The 19,644-nt window shown below is 47.6% G+C and overlaps 1 protein-coding gene across 1 annotated transcript; it reads right to left on the reverse strand.

The window, feature by feature from the left end:
- Positions 1 to 3,206: 3,206 nt before the first annotated feature.
- LOC306832985 (uncharacterized protein) lies at positions 3,207 to 11,416 on the reverse strand (the record flags this gene model as incomplete). Its single annotated transcript, XM_079358007.1, has 12 exons — positions 3,207 to 3,835; positions 3,943 to 4,191; positions 4,322 to 4,578; positions 4,667 to 5,016; positions 5,163 to 5,362; positions 6,255 to 6,799; positions 6,897 to 7,121; positions 7,220 to 7,544; positions 9,768 to 10,207; positions 10,498 to 10,554; positions 10,655 to 10,787; positions 10,890 to 11,416. The coding sequence occupies 12 exons, from the start codon at positions 11,414 to 11,416 to the stop codon at positions 3,340 to 3,342; spliced, it is 3,804 nt and encodes a 1,267-aa protein (XP_079214133.1). The 3' UTR covers positions 3,207 to 3,339.
- Positions 11,417 to 19,644: the final 8,228 nt, after the last annotated feature.

The following is a 19,644-nucleotide window of genomic DNA, read 5'->3' on the forward strand; positions in this document are numbered from 1 at the left end:
AATATGGAGAAGATGGAGGTATCTCAGCACTTAGATTGGCCTGGGAGAGAGATTTGGGGGCATCTTTTGATGAACAGAACTGGGCTAAGATATGTGGCAACTCCCAAATGATGTCAAGAGACCTGAGGGTGAGGCTCATTCAATTTAAAATACTACATCGATTTTATTGGACACCAAGCAGGCTTTTTAGACTTGGCCTAAATGATGCAGCTACCTGCTGGAAATGTGGTAGGGAGGAAGGTACACTGGTACATGTGTTATGGTCATGCCCCATGATCAGTCAGTATTGGAGGAAGATTCATAGTTACATTGTCAATGTTATCAAAAGGCAATATGTGCTCTGTCCAAAACTTTATATTTTAGGGGACTGTACAGTTCTGTCTTGTCTTCCACAATCACTGAAATATTGGACACAGACTGTTATCATGACTGGCCGACAGATCATCCTCAGGAATTGGAAGAAACCTGGAGAACCTTCTTTTCAGGACTGGATGACTGAAGTGGGCAGAACTGCTGCTTATGAAAGAATGTCATATAGGATGCTGGACAGAACTGAAAAATATTGTCTAAAGTGGGATATGTACCTCGATTATATCCAGATGTCACAGTAAAGATCGGGCAGACGCGCAAAGATGTGGGTTGAGATGCAAGCCACCTCTGAGAGTGATTGACCCGTCAGGAGTAGGGGTGGGTGGGGGGTGGGATTTAGGGTGTTGATGGTTTGTACATTTGTTAACATATTGTGTATGTTGATTCTAATATCAGAAAATAAAAATTGCAAGTCAAAAAAAAAAAAAAAAAAAAGAAATTGCTGGCTGTGGCCAAAGTCTTTTCTGTCCGGATGGCCGCACAGACTGCACACCCTGACCTTGGAGGGCTTTCTGGGTTTGCCCCCCCCCTTCTTCTTCTTGTCCCGTGGATCTTTCACGTTCTTTAGTAGGCGCCACAGTGACGTCCTGGCCACTGTCAACAGGCAGGCCTTCACCCCCAACCACTCCACCATCCCCATCCCACCTGGTCCCTGCTCCATGGGGCAGAAAAATTCACCCACACAGAAAACATGACCTGTGTCTTTGTGCCGAATTTCCCCGCACGTGGAGCACTCCCTGCTCGCAGGTGTTTCAGGGGGGGCTTCGGACAAGACCTCCCGGTCCCTCTCCTCCCTCTTCCTCCTCCTGTACAAAGTGCATCTGGTGGGGCCCCGACCAGATGTGGAGGTTGATGGAGCGGAGGTGGAGGCAGCGGTGGTCTCCTTTTTCTTCCTCCTGCTGGCAGGAGTTGCAGGTGGACAGGTCTCCTCGCTGCTGGAGGCAGAGCTCTCTCCAGGCCAGGAGGTCCCGGACCACTCCGAAAGGCTTAATTCAGAGTCTAGAGAGTAAAACATGACATTGAAATTCAGTACACATGTAAAGACAGCAGTAAAGCTTTTCAAAAACTGTCTGAACATTTCCAGTTTTTTTTCTTACACACCTGTGAGCTGCTTCTCACGCACAACGTGCTTTGTCTTCCTCAGTGTTTTCTCGTGGTTCATCCTGGAAAGAAGAATTGAGGAAACAGCAGAGTCAATATTCAGATACAGACAGCGCAGTGAAGAACATAGTCAATACACACAGCACATCAGGCACTTACTTGACAGAGAAGAAAGACTCAATGATGAAGAATAACTGCAGTTTAAATGACCGCAGGCCAAAGAAGAAGCCAGACGTGGACACCCACTGTGAAAGCTGACTTTCAGCTCCAGGCTTTGGTGACGATCGTTTGCCCTCCCTTCAAGCACCTAGACAGGAATCAGCCGTAAACAATGGGGCCTGAGCACCCACCCTTTAGATGGATGCAAATGAAGAGAGCAACACCTTCAAGCTTTCAAGGCTTCTTCCTGGGGGTGGGGGGTCAGGGGTGGGGGGTTAGGGATGGGGGAGCATCCTCTCAAAGATCACCTTTGAAGCCTGTCAGATGTCAAGGACATGAAAGTGGATCAAAAAGCTTTTGATTTGACATGTCAGTGATGAGACTTGTTCTAATCTTATTGTGTTTTCCCACGGTGGCCAGTAGTATGGTTTCTCCCTGTAGTGTCGTCAAATACTTGTACTTACATCAAAGATCATCCTGATCTGTGTTTCTGCTGTGGTCATGTGATCTGACAGGTGGTAAATGTGTCAGTGCCCATGTGGAGGGTTAGGCTGCTCTGTGATCAGAGTGTGAGGCAGCAACATGCAGGAGAGTCACTGTCAGTGAAACGACCAAAAGGACACCGAGACATTTACAATCAACTCATCAACACTTATTGAAGAAAAGGCCAAATTAGAGTTTACATCCCTCCATATAATTCAACACTTTACTCACATTTCTTTAAAGTGCAATCAAACTGTTCAGTCACATTTAAAGTGCAATCAAACTGTTCAGTCACATTTAAAGTGCAATCAAACTTTGTTCAGTCAGATTTAAAGTGTAATCAAACTTTGTTCAGTCAGATTTAAAGTGTAATCAAACTTTGTTCAGTCAGATTTAAAGTGCAATCAAACTTTGTTCAGTCAGATTTAAAGTGCAATCAAACTTTGTTCAGTCAGATTTAAAGTGCAATCAAACTGTTCAGTCAGATTTAAAGTGCAATCAAACTGTTCAGTCAGATTTAAAGTGCAATCAAACTGTTCAGTCAGATTTAAAGTGCAATCAAACTGTTCAGTCAGATTTAAAGTGCAATCAAACTGTTCAGTCAGATTTAAAGTGCAATCAAACTGTTCAGTCAGATTTAAAGTGCAATCAAACTGTTCAGTCAGATTTAAAGTGCAATCAAACTGTTCAGTCAGATTTAAAGTGCAATCAAACTGTTCAGTCAGATTTAAAGTGCAATCAAACTTTGTTCAGTCAGATTTGAAATTTAAAAATGATATATACAATACAAAAACCTTAACTTTATGTACATTATTTAGTTTCACTCAGCTACAGAAAGGTTGAACTTATTTACATAAATACAACATATATATACATATATATACACATATATACAAATACAATAGACAATATTGTCCCCCCCCTCACTCACTCACTCACTTCCTCTTCCTCTTCCTCTTCGTGAGAGAGTGAGGAGCAGACGACGACGACGGCGACGATGGCGGCTGCTGATGATGCTCTTCCTGCTGCTCTTCCTGCTGCTGCTCTTCCTGCTGCTGCTGGCTGGCTGGCTGGGGCTGAAGAAAAACAGAAGTAGATATTGTGTCAGAATCTCTTGAATCAATGACAAAAGATTGATATGATGAGCACAGAGAATAGTCACTGACCCTGGGAGTTTGCTGGCTCCTCTGCTCTTCCAACCAGGCCTCCACAGAGCGTCCCCCGGTCTTAGAGCAGAAGAGCTTTCCCCTGTAGCGAGTGTGTCCATGCTCCTTGTTCATAGGCAGGCCGCAGCGCTTGCAGTTGAAGTGGGTGAAGCGTTTGTGCGTCTTGTAGAGAGCACCCACTTCTCCTGCCAGGCGCTGCTGCTCCTCCCTGACCTTCCTCTGCCAGGCGGTGGTACGGGGCAAAGAGGAGGACGAGGTCGGAGCATCCGTGGAGGTGGAGGCCTGGGGGGATCCCGGATGACGAGGCTCCATCAGCGGACGCAGTGGCGGGTGGGAGGAGGCCGTGCAGCTCAGGCGCCAGGGCCCCACGGCGCGTGGCGGCCTGACCGGACGCATCTTCAGGCAGATCGAAGAGGAGGGGCCGGTCAGGCCGCACAGGCTGAGGCAGCAGAGCACGAGCAGGCTCCAGCTGCTCCTCTGTCGTCTGCTGGGCGCTGGGCCCTGGCACGGCCGCAGACAGCTGCTCCGTGGTGAAAGCCTTGCTCCTCTCGTTGTGCCTGAAGAGGTAAAAAACATTCACATAAGAAGCTTGTGGTCAGCATCTTCCGTCCACAATCGACCTGTCATCAACCCTACACGACAGACGGAAACACACGAGTCTCACCACTGCATGACTGTCCGCCTGTTGACCTCGTACAGCTGGAGGGGGGCGGCTGCCAGGAGGGCCCGATGACCGTAGACGTTGTCTCGGATCATGCTGTAGTCCCTCAAGACAGCTTGCCAGCGGTTCACCCGGGTCCCAGCGATGGTGCGTCCCTCGTAGTGGATGCGGCACAGCTCCAAAAAGATGGCCTCCACTATCCTGCTCACCTTCGGAGACAGTGCCGCACCGGAGCCCTGGCCCAGGAAGGAGCTGCAGAGAGAGAGAGAGAGAGAGAGAGAGAGAGAGAGAGAGAGAGAGAGAGAGAGAGAGAGTAACTCAAACAAACGATCCAGACACCAGAAGATCAGGCGGAGAGGCGAGTCCAAACGCGGACACGTACCGAACGCTGCTGTCCAGGCCCACGATGGCCTTGAGCTTTTTGTGTCTCGCCTGGAACCTCCCTGATACCGAGCGGTCCTGGTGGTGAGGCGGGAAGGAGACGGGTGCCTTGTCCCTGTCGGACAACATGCCCCACAGGGCGACCACCTCCGCCACCTGCCGCTGCGTCACCCAGGCCTGGAGACGCAGCCCCACCAGGGCATGGGCCAGACGGACGGCGTGCTGGTACCCACTGTGGCCATCGGGGCCGATGACATCCTGCGGCAGACAAAGACGAGTGTTAGAAAGAATGGTAACAGAGACGGGCTTTTACTGGAGGAGTTCACAACACGTTGAGTCAAGTTACCTGCTCCTCCTGCACCTCCTCCATCTGGGCCTCGACGGGGGCGCCAGCGGGGGCCTCGACGGGGGCGCCAGCGGGGGCCTCGACGGGGGCGCCAGCGGGGGCCTCGACGGGGGCGCCAGCGGGGGCAGGCTGAGGCGGCCACAGGAGCATGTTGAGGTCGTCCGCAAACCTCAGGTCCCCCGCATCCTCCTGGAACCCCTCGTCCTGCTGCTCCTGCTGCTCCTGCTGCTCCTCCTCCTCCTCCTCATCCTCCAGGTCCTCGGTGCCGTCGGGCTTATCAGGGTCCTGGCCAGGATCCTGCAGGGGGGTCCCCGTCTGGGAGTACAGGTACTCCACACCGATGAGTTCACCTGAACAGAGTGTGGAGAAGGAAAAAACAGCTCCAGCTAGTTAGAGTGCAAACCACCCCCTCACTCACTCCTGCATACATGTACGCACACACACACACACACACACACACACACACACACACACACACGGTCCTGTGCGCCCTCACCTGTGTACTGCCCAGGCTCGGTGTAATTCTCAACCAGCTTCATGCCCATGAGGTCCTGGGAGAGCTGGTTGAGAGCCTGAATCGCCCGGGAGTCGTAGCAGGTCAGGGGGCCCCCCCTGCCACCCTGAACTGCTGCTCGGGCCCTGTTCTCATTCCACCTCACCAGGCCCTCCAGCAGGTACACCTGGAAGTGGAGGCCACTGGCAGAGGTGACTGAGACAGGGGAGAGAAAGACACACTGTCAGCTAATGCACACACACACACACAGAAACACACACACAGAAACACACACACAGACACACACACACAGACACACACACACACAGACACACACACACAGAAACACACACACACAGACACACACACACACAGACACACACACACAGACACACACACACACAGACACACACACACACAGACACACACACACAGAAACACACACACAGACACACACACACAGACACACACACACAGAGACACACACACACAGAAGCACACACACACAGAAGCACACACACACAGACACACACACACAGACACACACAGACACACACACACAGACACACACACACACACACACACACACAGACACACACACACAGACACACACACACAGACACACACACACAGACACACACACAGACACACACAGACACACACACACAGACACACACACACACACACACACACACAGACACACACACACAGACACACACACACAGACACACACACACAGAAGCACACACACACAGACACACACACACAGACACACACAGACACACACACACAGACACACACACACACACACACACACAGACACACACACACACACACACAGACACACACACACAGACACACACACACACACACACACACAGACACACACACACAGACACACACACACAGACACACACACACACACACACACACAGACACACACACACAGACACACACACACACACACACACACACACAGACACACACACACAGACACACACACACACACACACACACACACACACACACACACACACACACACAGACACACACACACAGACACACACACACACACACACACACAGACACACTCACCAGGGATGAACTGGCACAGGTGGAGGTGAAACGACTCCAGCGAGGTGGAGCCTCTCGCGCAACGGAAGACGGGCAGGATGAACCCCCCCTCTGGTCAACTGCCCCGTCTTTGTGTAGAGCTCCACCCCTACAGGGTCCTGGATGCAGCGGAGATGGCGGCGCTGGATCTTCCAGATCTCCTGCATCCTCTCCCGGTCGATCAGAGGGACGCCCACGGTGTCCGTCAGCTCCCAGAAGTGATCGAGCAGCTCCTGGATCAGCCGCTCGATCTCGTCCGGCGCTCGGGTGCGGCGACGGCAGTGACGGGCCATCTCGTCGGCCGTCAGCTTCACCGGGGTGTCCCTCCCCTCCTCGCTCCGCCTGGCCCCCTGCAGGCGGTCTACGTCGGCCCGGTCCCACTCAAAGATGGCAAAGCTCAGCCTGGCCATGAAGAGCCCGTACAGGTGGTGGCTGTCGGTGGTGACACCTCTGGCGAAGCGTCGCATGAGGTGACAGACGTCCAGGCGCACCACCAGCTGGTCCCACTCTGCGAACATGGCCGAGACCTGGAGGAGACACAGAGCGTTTGTCAGTTCACAAACGACACAACAAAGGTAGACATCTTTTTTAGACCCCTCCCCCCGCTCAGAGCTCGCTGCGCACCTTGCACTGCCCGAAGGTGGCGCAGCAGTCCCGGTCGACGTAGATGACGCGAGGATGGCGCTGTCCTGCCTCCCTGTAGCGCCGCATGAGTCCGCCCGCCATGGGCAGCAGACCCTCGCCCTCGGAGTCGGTGAGCACGGACATCAGCACCTGCCCGTGCTCGTTGCCCACGTTGGTGGCCCAGGCGGCGGTCCCGGCGGCCTGCCCCGCCAGCTTCTTGGTGATCTGCGTTGAAAAACACAGACGCACACAAACTGTCACTCTACGCTGTGCGTGTGCACGTTTTCCCTTCATCATGTCTTTCATCACAACATCACGCTTGCCTTCTTGGTGGAGTCCATCTTCAAGATGTCCCCAAACACCGATGTGATCCTGGACTTCGTCTCCTCTAGCCGTGGGAGAGCCTCCCTGACGTAGACGGACAGCAGCCAGTTTCGGGTGGGGATCGGGTGCATGGGCGGGACAGTCACATCCCGCCCTGGCGCTGCACCCGGGACTCTCAGCTTGCTGACAATGGACAGGTACCGCATGCTCCGCGTGATCCACTGCTCGGTGTGCTGCTCAATCAGTGTGGCGCGGAGACGCGACGCACTGTTGCCAGCAGTGCGTCGCTTCATCTGCCCGATGACCATGCTGTCGCAGGACAGCCTGAGACAGAAGGGGAGAAACACAGACATGTTAAACACAGACATGTTAAACACTGAGAGAAACACAGACATGTTAAACACTGAGAGAAACACAGACATGTTAAACACTGAGAGAAACACAGACATGTTAAACACAGACATGTTAAACACAGACATGTTAAACACAGACATGTTAAACACAGACATGTTAAACACTGACATGTTAAACACAGACATGTTAAACACAGACATGTTAAACACAGACATGTTAAACACAGACATGTTAAACACAGACATGTTAAACACTGAGAGAAACACTGACATGTTAAACACAGACATGTTAAACACAGACATGTTAAACACTGACATGTTAAACACTGAGAGAAACACTGACATGTTAAACACAGACATGTTAAACACAGACATGTTAAACACAGACATGTTAAACACAGACATGTTAAACACTGACATGTTAAACACTGACATGTTAAACACTGACATGTTAAACACTGACATGTTAAACACAGACATGTTAAACACAGACATGTTAAACACAGACATGTTAAACACTGAGAGAAACACAGACATGTTAAACACAGACATGTTAAACACAGACATGTTAAACACAGACATGTTAAACACAGACATGTTAAACACTGACATGTTAAACACAGACATGTTAAACACAGACATGTTAAACACAGACATGTTAAACACAGACATGTTAAACACTGACATGTTAAACACTGAGAGAAACACTGACATGTTAAACACAGACATGTTAAACACAGACATGTTAAACACAGACATGTTAAACACAGACATGTTAAACACTGACATGTTAAACACTGACATGTTAAACACTGACATGTTAAACACAGACATGTTAAACACAGACATGTTAAACACAGACATGTTAAACACTGAGAGAAACACAGACATGTTAAACACAGACATGTTAAACACAGACATGTTAAACACAGACATGTTAAACACAGACATGTTAAACACAGACATGTTAAACACAGACATGTTAAACACTGAGAGAAACACAGACATGTTAAACACAGACATGTTAAACACAGACATGTTAAACACAGACATGTTAAACACAGACATGTTAAACACAGACATGTTAAACACAGACATGTTAAACACAGACATGTTAAACACAGACATGTTAAACACTGAGAGAAACACAGACATGTTAAACACAGACATGTTAAACACAGACATGTTAAACACAGACATGTTAAACACAGACATGTTAAACACTGACATGTTAAACACAGACATGTTAAACACTGACATGTTAAACACTGACATGTTAAACACTGACATGTTAAACACTGACATGTTAAACACTGACATGTTAAACACTGACATGTTAAACACTGACATGTTAAACACAGACATGTTAAACACTGACATGTTAAACACAGACATGTTAAACACTGACATGTTAAACACTGACATGTTAAACACAGACATGTTAAACACAGACATGTTAAACACTGACATGTTAAACACAGACATGTTGAACACTGACATGTTAAACACAGACATGTTGAACACTGACATGTTAAACACAGACATGTTAAACACTGACATGTTAAACACTGACATGTTAAACACTGACATGTTAAACACTGACATGTTAAACACTGACATGTTAAACACAGACATGTTAAACACAGACATGTTAAACACTGACATGTTAAACACAGACATGTTAAACACAGACATGTTGAACACTGACATGTTAAACACTGACATGTTAAACACTGAGAGAAACACAGACATGTTAAACACAGACATGTTAAACACTGAGAGAAACACAGACATGTTAAACACTGAGAGAAACACTGACATGTTAAACACAGACATGTTAAACACAGACATGTTAAACACAGACATGTTAAACACAGACATGTTGAACACTGACATGTTAAACACTGACATGTTAAACACTGAGAGAAACACAGACATGTTAAACACAGACATGTTAAACACTGAGAGAAACACAGACATGTTAAACACTGAGAGAAACACAGACATGTTAAACACAGACATGTTAAACACTGAGAGAAACACTGACATGTTAAACACTGAGAGAAACACTGACATGTTAAACACAGACATGTTAAACACTGACATGTTAAACACAGACATGTTAAACACAGACATGTTAAACACAGACATGTTAAACACTGACATGTTAAACACTCAGGATGTATCTGCTTACTTATAGGTCAGGATGGCTGGAAACTGTCTCTGGTGAGCTACGTCCAGCTGGTCCACGAGGTCCTTCGCCCACGCCGTGTACTTCTTTTGACATGCACAGCATTCCAGGTACTCCGTGCCCATGAAGTACCAGCTGTTCATGTCCAGCACCCTCCTCACCGTCTTGTACAGCCCGGCGCCGGTCAACCTGTGCTTGCAGTTGGGGCACACGAGCCTGTATGCCCACATCCTGTAGGGGGCCCACAGGAAGAACCGGCTGAGGAAGAAGGCGTTGGGCGAGGGCGTCTGGGTGTACAGGGGCCTGGCCTCTGGGGGGCTCCACCACAGACGCAGCTGGCTGGTGAGCACTGTCGCCCCTCTGCTGTTCTTGGTGAACAGTGCCCTGCCCAGCCAATCGTGGTCCTGCTGAGGGAGGAGCTTCCTCCAGGATGCTGGCAGCAGCTGCAGGACAGATCAGAATTCTGTCAGTGTAAAGATCCCAATGTTCACAAGAACAACTTCATCAACTTCATCAGATCTCCTAACCGTTGCTCCAAAACTCAGAGCCGGAGGTGCAGCTGCTCCTGCTGCATCTCCTGCTGCATCTCCTCCTGCTCCTGCTGCATCTCCTCCTCCTCCTGCTGCGTCTCCTCCTCCTCCTGCTGCTGCTGCTACAAACACAGACTCTGTGGTTCTCACTCTGTCATAACTCACACGTTCACATAAACTTGTTGCACGGATGAAATACTCACACTCATCGTCCTCCTCCCAAACGTCCAGGAGGAGCTGCTCAGGGATTTCCCCGGAGACTGTGAGAAAGGAAAAAGAAATGAATGCATGCTGTGGTCTTATGAATTTAACATGCAGCTGGTGCGCCTCCAGTCTTGAGCTGTGCTTACTCGATGTAACCGGCTGCTGCACCACGTGCGGATCCTGAGGAGGTGCGGCCGCGACCTCCTGGTCTCTCCCCCGCACGTACGACTGCAGCCGGTGCATCCGGGAGCCGTCCTTGACCCTCTGAGTCCTCAGCCACTGCAGGTAGCTACACACAGGAAATAAAACAGGGCACACGTTAGTTCATGTTACCAGCGTTCGTTGTCTCAGATGATCAACACACAAACACTCCCGTGACAGCAACACTCACGTCGTCGTCTCCCTGGACGGATCCTCAAAGAGGGCCTGGAAGGTCCGGCTGGCGTACGCCCCAAAGCCCACCAACGTGGCGTCCATGCCCCTCACCGACAGCGCGCCCTCACGCATCCTGCGCTCCTGGATGAGGGCCGCCATCTCAGGAAACAGCAGAGCGTAGGACATGAGGGCGTCCTTGTTGAGGGCGAGGGGCGTCTGTGACGTGTCGCCGCCTTCGCGCTCTGCCTGGTGGGAGGCCAGAACGCTGCAGGCGTAACCCACGTCGTGGCTCAAGAGCCACTTAAATGTTTGCCTCCGGTATTTGCCAAACTGGAGCTCACTGGCACAGAGCAACAGTTCACGGCTACCGGGGTCACCTCCGGCCTCCAGGACACGCGCCTCCGCCTCCCTACTCACCTCATCGGCCGACTTGATCCGAAAGAGCCCCCCGTGCTGGGCGAGCTGCAGCGCCTCAGGAGAAGGCCTCAGGAGGAGCTCAGAGGACAGAGGGCTCGTGGTCCTGAATGCAGGCTTGAAGTCCATTCTGCAGAGTAGAGACAAGATGGATGGATGGATGGATAGATACTTTATTGATCCCGAGGGAAATTCAAGGCATCCAGTAGCAGTATACAGACAGACAGGACACAAGACATTAGTTACAATACACACCCGCTGTCCCCCCCTTCTGTATACAATAATCCCCTAAAACAATATCGAGTACAACTTATTACTGCAGGGAGGAGGCCTGTGTCTGCTCTCACTCACTATTATTACACATGTTTAATCATGTCATGCTTCACTGTGTTGTATCTGCTTTCATTCTTTTGAGCTATTTTTATAAACATTAGTTTGTATAGTGTTTTATACTAGAGCTTTCATTCATACATAAAGCAGGTGAAAGCACAGTGACAGAATCATCACTTATATGACACGTTGATGAGTAAGCAGCCTGCTCTAAACAGCCATACTAAACACAGACACTTTCTCCTCTAAATTACAACCCGTCATGTTAAAGAACAGATACAAATAAATAATGTGCTTATTCTACAGCCTTTATCAGACAAGTTTTCATTTATATCCCTTTAACAAACACGTTGTAACAGCCCCGCACTGTAACTGACGTCGAGCACATTTCACGGTACAAAACGAGAGGAATAAAGGCTTTAAAACACGGCTAACAAAGAGTAAAATGCTCTTTATTTTCCCGTATTGATCTTTGTATTAAGTATGGAGGATTTCATTCATCATTACTTGGAGTTTTACCGAGTTTTGAAACTACGTCGGACGGACTGAATGAATGAAGCTCCAAGCTAGCTGCTCCACACACACATTTAATAACAATAAAGATAAAAGCAGCGTAAAAATATATCAGTATAATAAGAGAAAAACGGAGAAAAGTCAATTGAATAAGTTATTAATCAACTTATTTAGAGCAGCGTCGGGTCAGAGCTGATTTAAGCTAACTCGTTCCGGCTAAAACAGCTTCGGTTTAGCCTCTTTTTTTCACAGAAAATAAAAGAATAAGAACAGAACTGGTAATAATGACTAAATGAGATAGTAATACTCACTTCTTTCTCCGTTAGTTTTGAGTTTGTTGCTGGGACAGGTACGTAGCTTTTGCTCGGTTCACCGCTGCGTCCAGACACTGAATGAGCTCCGTGAGACGCTGCAGAGGTGAAGAGGGCGGGCTTTCACACAGACAGCCAATCAGGGAGCTAGGAGCAAAGTAGAACCGTCCAATGAAAGATTGCGAATCTTTTCCCTCAGCTTCTCCGGCTCAAGCCTGAAAGTAGAACAGGCCAATGACTGCGTGAGGCGGGAAAATAGAACGAAAGAAGAACAGGCCAATGACTGCGTGAGGCGGGAAAATAGAACGAAAGAAGAACAGGCCAATGACTGCGTGAGGCGGGAAAATAGAACGAAAGAAGAACAGGCCAATGACTGCGTGAGGCGGGAAAATAGAACGAAAGTAGAACAGGCCAATGACTGCGTGAGGCGGGAAAATAGAACGAAAGTAGAACAGGCCAATGACTGCGTGAGGCGGGAAAATAGAACAAAAGAAGAACAGGCCAATGACTGCGTGAGGCGGGAAAATAGAACGAAAGAAGTAAAGTAAAGTAAAATTTATTTATATAGCACTTTTCGCAGGCAGGGGCCACAAAGTGCTTCACAAACAGGGTTTAAAAACATCACAAGCAATACACAGACAGCACAAAAATCATAGCAGCCCTAAAAGAGACTAATTAAAAGCCTGGACAAATAAAACGTTTTCAGTTGACTCTTGAAAGTGACAACTGAATCAATTGAGCGCAAGGATGATGGAAGTTCATTCCAGAGGCTCGGAGCAACGACCTGGAACGACCGGTCACCTCTAGTGTGATAATGAGCTCGAGGGACCTTCATCAGGTTCTGATCCATAGATCCATAGCCTTACGCTCGCATAGGGGCGTAAGGCTGGATCAGCTCACTAAGGTAAGAGGGAGCCGGACCATGTAGGGCTCTGAAGGCCAGAACCAGGATTTTAAACCTGAACCTAAAGGACACTGGCAGCCAGTGAAGGTATTTCAGAACAGGGGATATGTGGGACCTCCTATTTGTGCGGGTCAGAATTCTTGCTGCAGAATTTTGAATTAATTGCAGTCTAGAGAGCTCTTTCTTGTTAAGACAAGAAAACAAACTATTGCAATAGTCTAAACGTGAAGACACAAAGGCATGGATAATGAGCTCCAAATCATTCTGCGAAACCATGTTTCTAAGTTTGGAGATCTTCCTTAGTTGAAAAAAGCAGTTCCTTGACAGCTGTTTACAGTGCTGGACTAAAGACATGTCTTTGTCGAAAATAACTCCCAGGTTTCTAAGACTAGGCTTCACGGACTGGCCTAGGTCCCCCAAGAACTGCTTAATCCCTGGAATTGAGTCATCAGGGGCGAGAATCAAAGTTTCTGTTTTCTCAGCATTGAGCTGCAGAGAATTTTCGCTGAGTCATTGTTTGATTTCCATCAGACAAAGACGTAGGGAGCTCAGCTTCTGGATCTCGGACGGCTTAAAAGAGCAGTACAGCTGGATATCGTCAGCAAATAGGTGGAAAGAAACATCACAGAACCTTCGTATGTTCTTTCCCAGAGGGATCAAATACAGCAAAAACAAGACAGGACCCAAGACGGAACCTTGAGGCACTCCACACAGCAGGTCCGCAGACTCCGACCTTATTTGGTTGGCTGCTACACTGAAGCTTCGTCCAGTTAGATAAGAAGAGAACCATTTTAGAACTGAACCCAACAGTCCAACTTGATCCCTCAGTCTTCTCAGCAGAATCTGATGGTCTACAGTGTCGAAGGCTGCGGACAGGTCCAAGAGAACCAGGACCGTGAACTTTCCAGAGTCAGCAGCCATCATAATGTCGCTGGACACTTTCAGTAAGGCCGTTTCCGTGGAGTGTTGCTTACGAAGAACAGGCCAATGACTGCGTGAGGCGGGAAAATAGAACGAAAGAAGAACAGGACACAGAGAAGATAAAATTGGAACAATACAGAAATTTGGATACGGTTTGTCGAGGTGTCCCCCGCGGGCGTTGTGTCCGCTTTTTCCGGCCGGGTCCGGCCCTCCAAAAATTTTGGAGACGGCCCACCGCGGCGTTTCCCGATCGGCGCGCGGGGCGCGGGGTTCACCTCCTGGTAAACGGGACGCAGAAATCCCATGAGCCCTCGCGGCAGCGTGTCGTTCCGTCCTGCGCCCGGAGGCTCCGTCCTGCGTCTCCGCCCCCTCCATGCAAATTAGCCACGCGGACGGAGCCCGCACGTCAACAAACGAGGCTCTCTGCCTCTCCAGCCCCGCTGTGAATGCACTTTTAAAGGGAGGCTAGCAAAGTGTGTCTTTGGCTGAGATGTGTGTGTGTGTTTTTCTCCTACAGCTGAGCAAGTGAAAGAATCAAAAGAGTCTGAGAGGAAATCAAGGTGTGGAAAAAAAAGGGTTTATTGTTCACACAAAACACACACAATATTTACAATACAGCTATTGCTAGTACTACTACTACTACTCAACAACAGCTATTTTTTCTTCTCCTCCTCTTCCTCCTCCTCCTCCTCCTCCTCCTGCTCCTCCTGCTCCCCCCCCCCCGGCCATCCTTCTCCTGCTGGCCAGCCACATCTCGACTGTGATCCCCTCGTACAGGCTACAGAAATGTTCCTTTTTATTAAAAAGAAATTGCTTTAGTTATCATAAGCACATAATTGAAGGGTGGCTGCATCTCAGAGGTTTGTATCTTAAAGTTATTAATGGCTGCTAAATTTGACAATTTGCGCATTGCCACTTGGAATGTGAAGGGCCTGGGTCATCCAATTAAAAAGAAGAAAATATTTTCTGTGCTGAAGTCCAAACAATTCGATGTGGTGTTTCTGCAGGAGACACACCTTTCTGCTGTAGAAGCTGAGAAGTTATGTAGAGACTGGGTGAGCCATGTATATTACAGTGTAGGAACCAGTCAAAGCCGTGGGGTTTTAACACTCATAAATAAAAAATTGCAATTTAAATTTGTTCGGCAGATTAAAGATACGATGGGTAGGGTCCTTATAGTAGTGTCAGAGATACAAGGTCACATAATTATGCTAACAAACATCTACGCTCCAAATGGAGATGAGCCACAATTTTTCATAGACTTAGAGGTAAAAATGCAACAGGCTGGTAACTATAAGGCTATAATTGGTGGGGACTTTAATTTAATAATGGATCCGATACTCGATCGTAGTAGTACCATAGCTACCAGGATGCCTAAAGCTACCCTGGTAGTGAGACGCATGGCTGAGTCTTTAGGTTTGATAGATGTGTGGAGGATTTTAAACCCCAAAGGAAGGGACTACACCTTTTTCTCAGCTCCACACACAACTTTTTCGCGAATAGATTTGTTCCTTATTTCCAATGACCTTTTACAGTCAGTAATGTCATGCTCCATTGGCAGTATTTTAGTTTCGGACCATGCACTAGTTAGCCTGGAGGTCCAACCTTTTAGTGACAGGACTCGAATGCCAAGGTGGAGATTTAATTCATCCCTATTACAAGATTCTGTGTTTAAAGAGGCATTAAGAGGTCAAATTAAGATGTATATTGAGACTAATGAGCCCACAGCGCCCTCTGCGGGGACGGCCTGGGAAGCTTTGAAAGAGGTGCTGAGAGGCTTCGTAATTCAGTATGCTTCTCATAAGAAAAAAAAGAATATTGCAAAACAGAGTGAACTTGAAGACAGAATTAAAAAGGTTGAGACCAACTTAAAAAAACATTTTAATGCTAATGACCTTAGGGTTCTAACACAGCTCAAATATGAGTATAATAGTATCTTGTCACAGAAAGTTGAATTCTCGCTTTTCAGAATGAGACAAAAATATTATGAATCAGGGGATAAGGCTGGTAAATTACTGGCGAACTGTTTAAAACAGAGAGAGCTAGCATCAAATATTTCAGCCATCAGAACAGAGGAAGGTGAACTTAAGGTCAAATCTGTGGACATCAATAGTATGTTTAGAGAGTTCTACACAAAATTGTATACAGCTGATCACCAACATAATGGGGAGTGTATGGAGACATTTTTGCAGGGATTGGATCTTCCCAGGTTGTCGGACTCACAAAAAAACGAACTTGATCGTCCAATAATCAGGGAAGAAATTATTCGGGTGATTAAAGAGCTGCCGAGTGGGAAAGCCCCAGGGCCGGATGGCTTTACAGCCGAATTTTTTAAATGCTACGCCTCTGAGCTAACACCACTACTCCTGAGTATGTACAACGAGGCATTTGAAAGAGGGCAGTTACCAGATACCTTATCAAAAGCTATAATAACGCTTATTCTGAAAAAAGATAAAGACCCCTGTGACTGTAAAAATTATCGCCCAATCTCCCTTATTCCAATAGATACCAAGATCTTGTCCAAGGTGGTAGCTAATAGGCTGGAGAAGGTCATGACTTCTTTAGTACATGAAGATCAGGTGGGTTTCATTCGCAAACGTACTTCGGCAGATAACATAAGAAGGTTTATTAATATTATGTGGGCACTCTCAAATTCCAATTTGCCAATTGCTGCTGTTTCACTTGATGCTGAAAAAGCGTTTGATAGGGTTGAGTGGGGATATTTATTTAGGATATTAGAAAGATATGGCTTTGGAGAAAAATTTATTAAGTGGGTGCGTTTATTATATAACCGGCCAGAAGCAGCAGTACAAAGCAATGGGTACATATCTTCATATTTTGAGTTAGGAAGAGGCACGCGCCAGGGTTCCCCTCTCAGCCCTCTGTTATTCTGTCTGGTAATGGAGCCCTTGGCAGCAGCGATCAGGGGGGATGGAAACTTCCCAGGAGTGGTATATGAAGGCTCTGTCCACAAATTGTTCATGTACGCGGACGATATTCTTTTGCTGGTATCTGACCCTGTGATGTCAATGCCAGCATTGTTAAATACAATTAATAGCTTTTCCAAGTTTTCAGGATATAAGGTAAACTGGGATAAATCAGAGGCCCTCCCCTTAACAAAATTCTGTCCCACTACATTCTTCCAGGCAGGCAGATTCAGATGGCCCAAGCAGGGGATGAGATACCTCGGTATTCTCTTCCCCCCTTTATTGGAGGATATTATAAAAGTGAACTTTGACCCTCTCATAGAGAAGTTAGGTATTGATGTAAAACGCTGGACATCACTATATCTGTCTTTATGGGGTAAAGTAAACACCGTCAAAATGAACTGTATCCCCAGGATCAACTATCTGCTTCAGTCTCTCCCCTTAGAAATTCCAGGCAGTTACTTTAAAAGATTAGACATTATGTTTAAGGAATTTCTCTGGAATGGAAAGAGACCACGTATGAACATGAAAAAATTACAGAGACCAGTCAATGCTGGTGGTCTAGGGTTCCCAAATGTGCTATATTACTATTATGCATTTAGTTTGAGGCATCTGGCGCACTGGGCATTGCCCCCACAGAGGGCCCCACCATGGTTCAGTATAGAGCAATCTGTATCGGCTCCTCTCCCACTGCTTTACCGTCTGTCCACTAAACTGTTAAAGGCTCACCCAGTTATATCTCATCTTCAAAGTATATGGAAGAAGGTCTCAGGGCTGATAGGGTTAGATCCTTACTTAAATGAATCCTCCAGCATTTGGCTGAATCCTAAGTTGAAGATTAATAAAATAACATTTCTTTGGAAGGAGTGGGTAGACAGAGGAATTTTTGCATTAAAAAATCTGTATAATGGTAACTCACTTCATTCATTTGATGACCTAAAATGTAAATATGACTTACCTAAATCCCAATTCTGGAGATATATACAACTACGTCATTTATTGCAACAGACTTTTGGATCACACCCTCCAAGGCCAGCGGAGGAATTGAATAGAGTTCTTAAGGTGTTGGGAGGGGGTCATGAAACAGCTAAATATTATAAGATGGTAACGGAATATGGAGAAGATGGAGGTATCTCAGCACTTAGATTGGCCTGGGAGAGAGATTTGGGGGCATCTTTTGATGAACAGAACTGGGCTAAGATATGTGGCAACTCCCAAATGATGTCAAGAGACCTGAGGGTGAGGCTCATTCAATTTAAAATACTACATCGATTTTATTGGACACCAAGCAGGCTTTTTAGACTTGGCCTAAATGATGCAGCTACCTGCTGGAAATGTGGTAGGGAGGAAGGTACACTGGTACATGTGTTATGGTCATGCCCCATGATCAGTCAGTATTGGAGGAAGATTCATAGTTACATTGTCAATGTTATCAAAAGGCAATATGTGCTCTGTCCAAAACTTTATATTTTAGGGGACTGTACAGTTCTGTCTTGTCTTCCACAATCACTGAAATATTGGACACAGACTGTTATCATGACTGGCCGACAGATCATCCTCAGGAATTGGAAGAAACCTGGAGAACCTTCTTTTCAGGACTGGATGACTGAAGTGGGCAGAACTGCTGCTTATGAAAGAATGTCATATAGGATGCTGGACAGAACTGAAAAATATTGTCTAAAGTGGGATATGTACCTCGATTATATCCAGATGTCACAGTAAAGATCGGGCAGACGCGCAAAGATGTGGGTTGAGATGCAAGCCACCTCTGAGAGTGATTGACCCGTCAGGAGTAGGGGTGGGTGGGGGGTGGGATTTAGGGTGTTGATGGTTTGTACATTTGTTAACATATTGTGTATGTTGATTCTAATATCAGAAAATAAAAATTGCAAGTCAAAAAAAAAAAAAAAAAAAAGAAATTGCTGGCTGTGGCCAAAGTCTTTTCTGTCCGGATGGCCGCACAGACTGCACACCCTGACCTTGGAGGGCTTTCTGGGTTTGCCCCCCCCCTTCTTCTTCTTGTCCCGTGGATCTTTCACGTTCTTTAGTAGGCGCCACAGTGACGTCCTGGCCACTGTCAACAGGCAGGCCTTCACCCCCAACCACTCCACCATCCCCATCCCACCTGGTCCCTGCTCCATGGGGCAGAAAAATTCACCCACACAGAAAACATGACCTGTGTCTTTGTGCCGAATTTCCCCGCACGTGGAGCACTCCCTGCTCGCAGGTGTTTCAGGGGGGGCTTCGGACAAGACCTCCCGGTCCCTCTCCTCCCTCTTCCTCCTCCTGTACAAAGTGCATCTGGTGGGGCCCCGACCAGATGTGGAGGTTGATGGAGCGGAGGTGGAGGCAGCGGTGGTCTCCTTTTTCTTCCTCCTGCTGGCAGGAGTTGCAGGTGGACAGGTCTCCTCGCTGCTGGAGGCAGAGCTCTCTCCAGGCCAGGAGGTCCCG

The sequence above is a fragment of the Symphodus melops genome, assembly GCF_947650265.1.
Source record: "Symphodus melops genome assembly, chromosome: 12".
Classification (NCBI taxonomy): domain Eukaryota; kingdom Metazoa; phylum Chordata; class Actinopteri; order Labriformes; family Labridae; genus Symphodus; species Symphodus melops.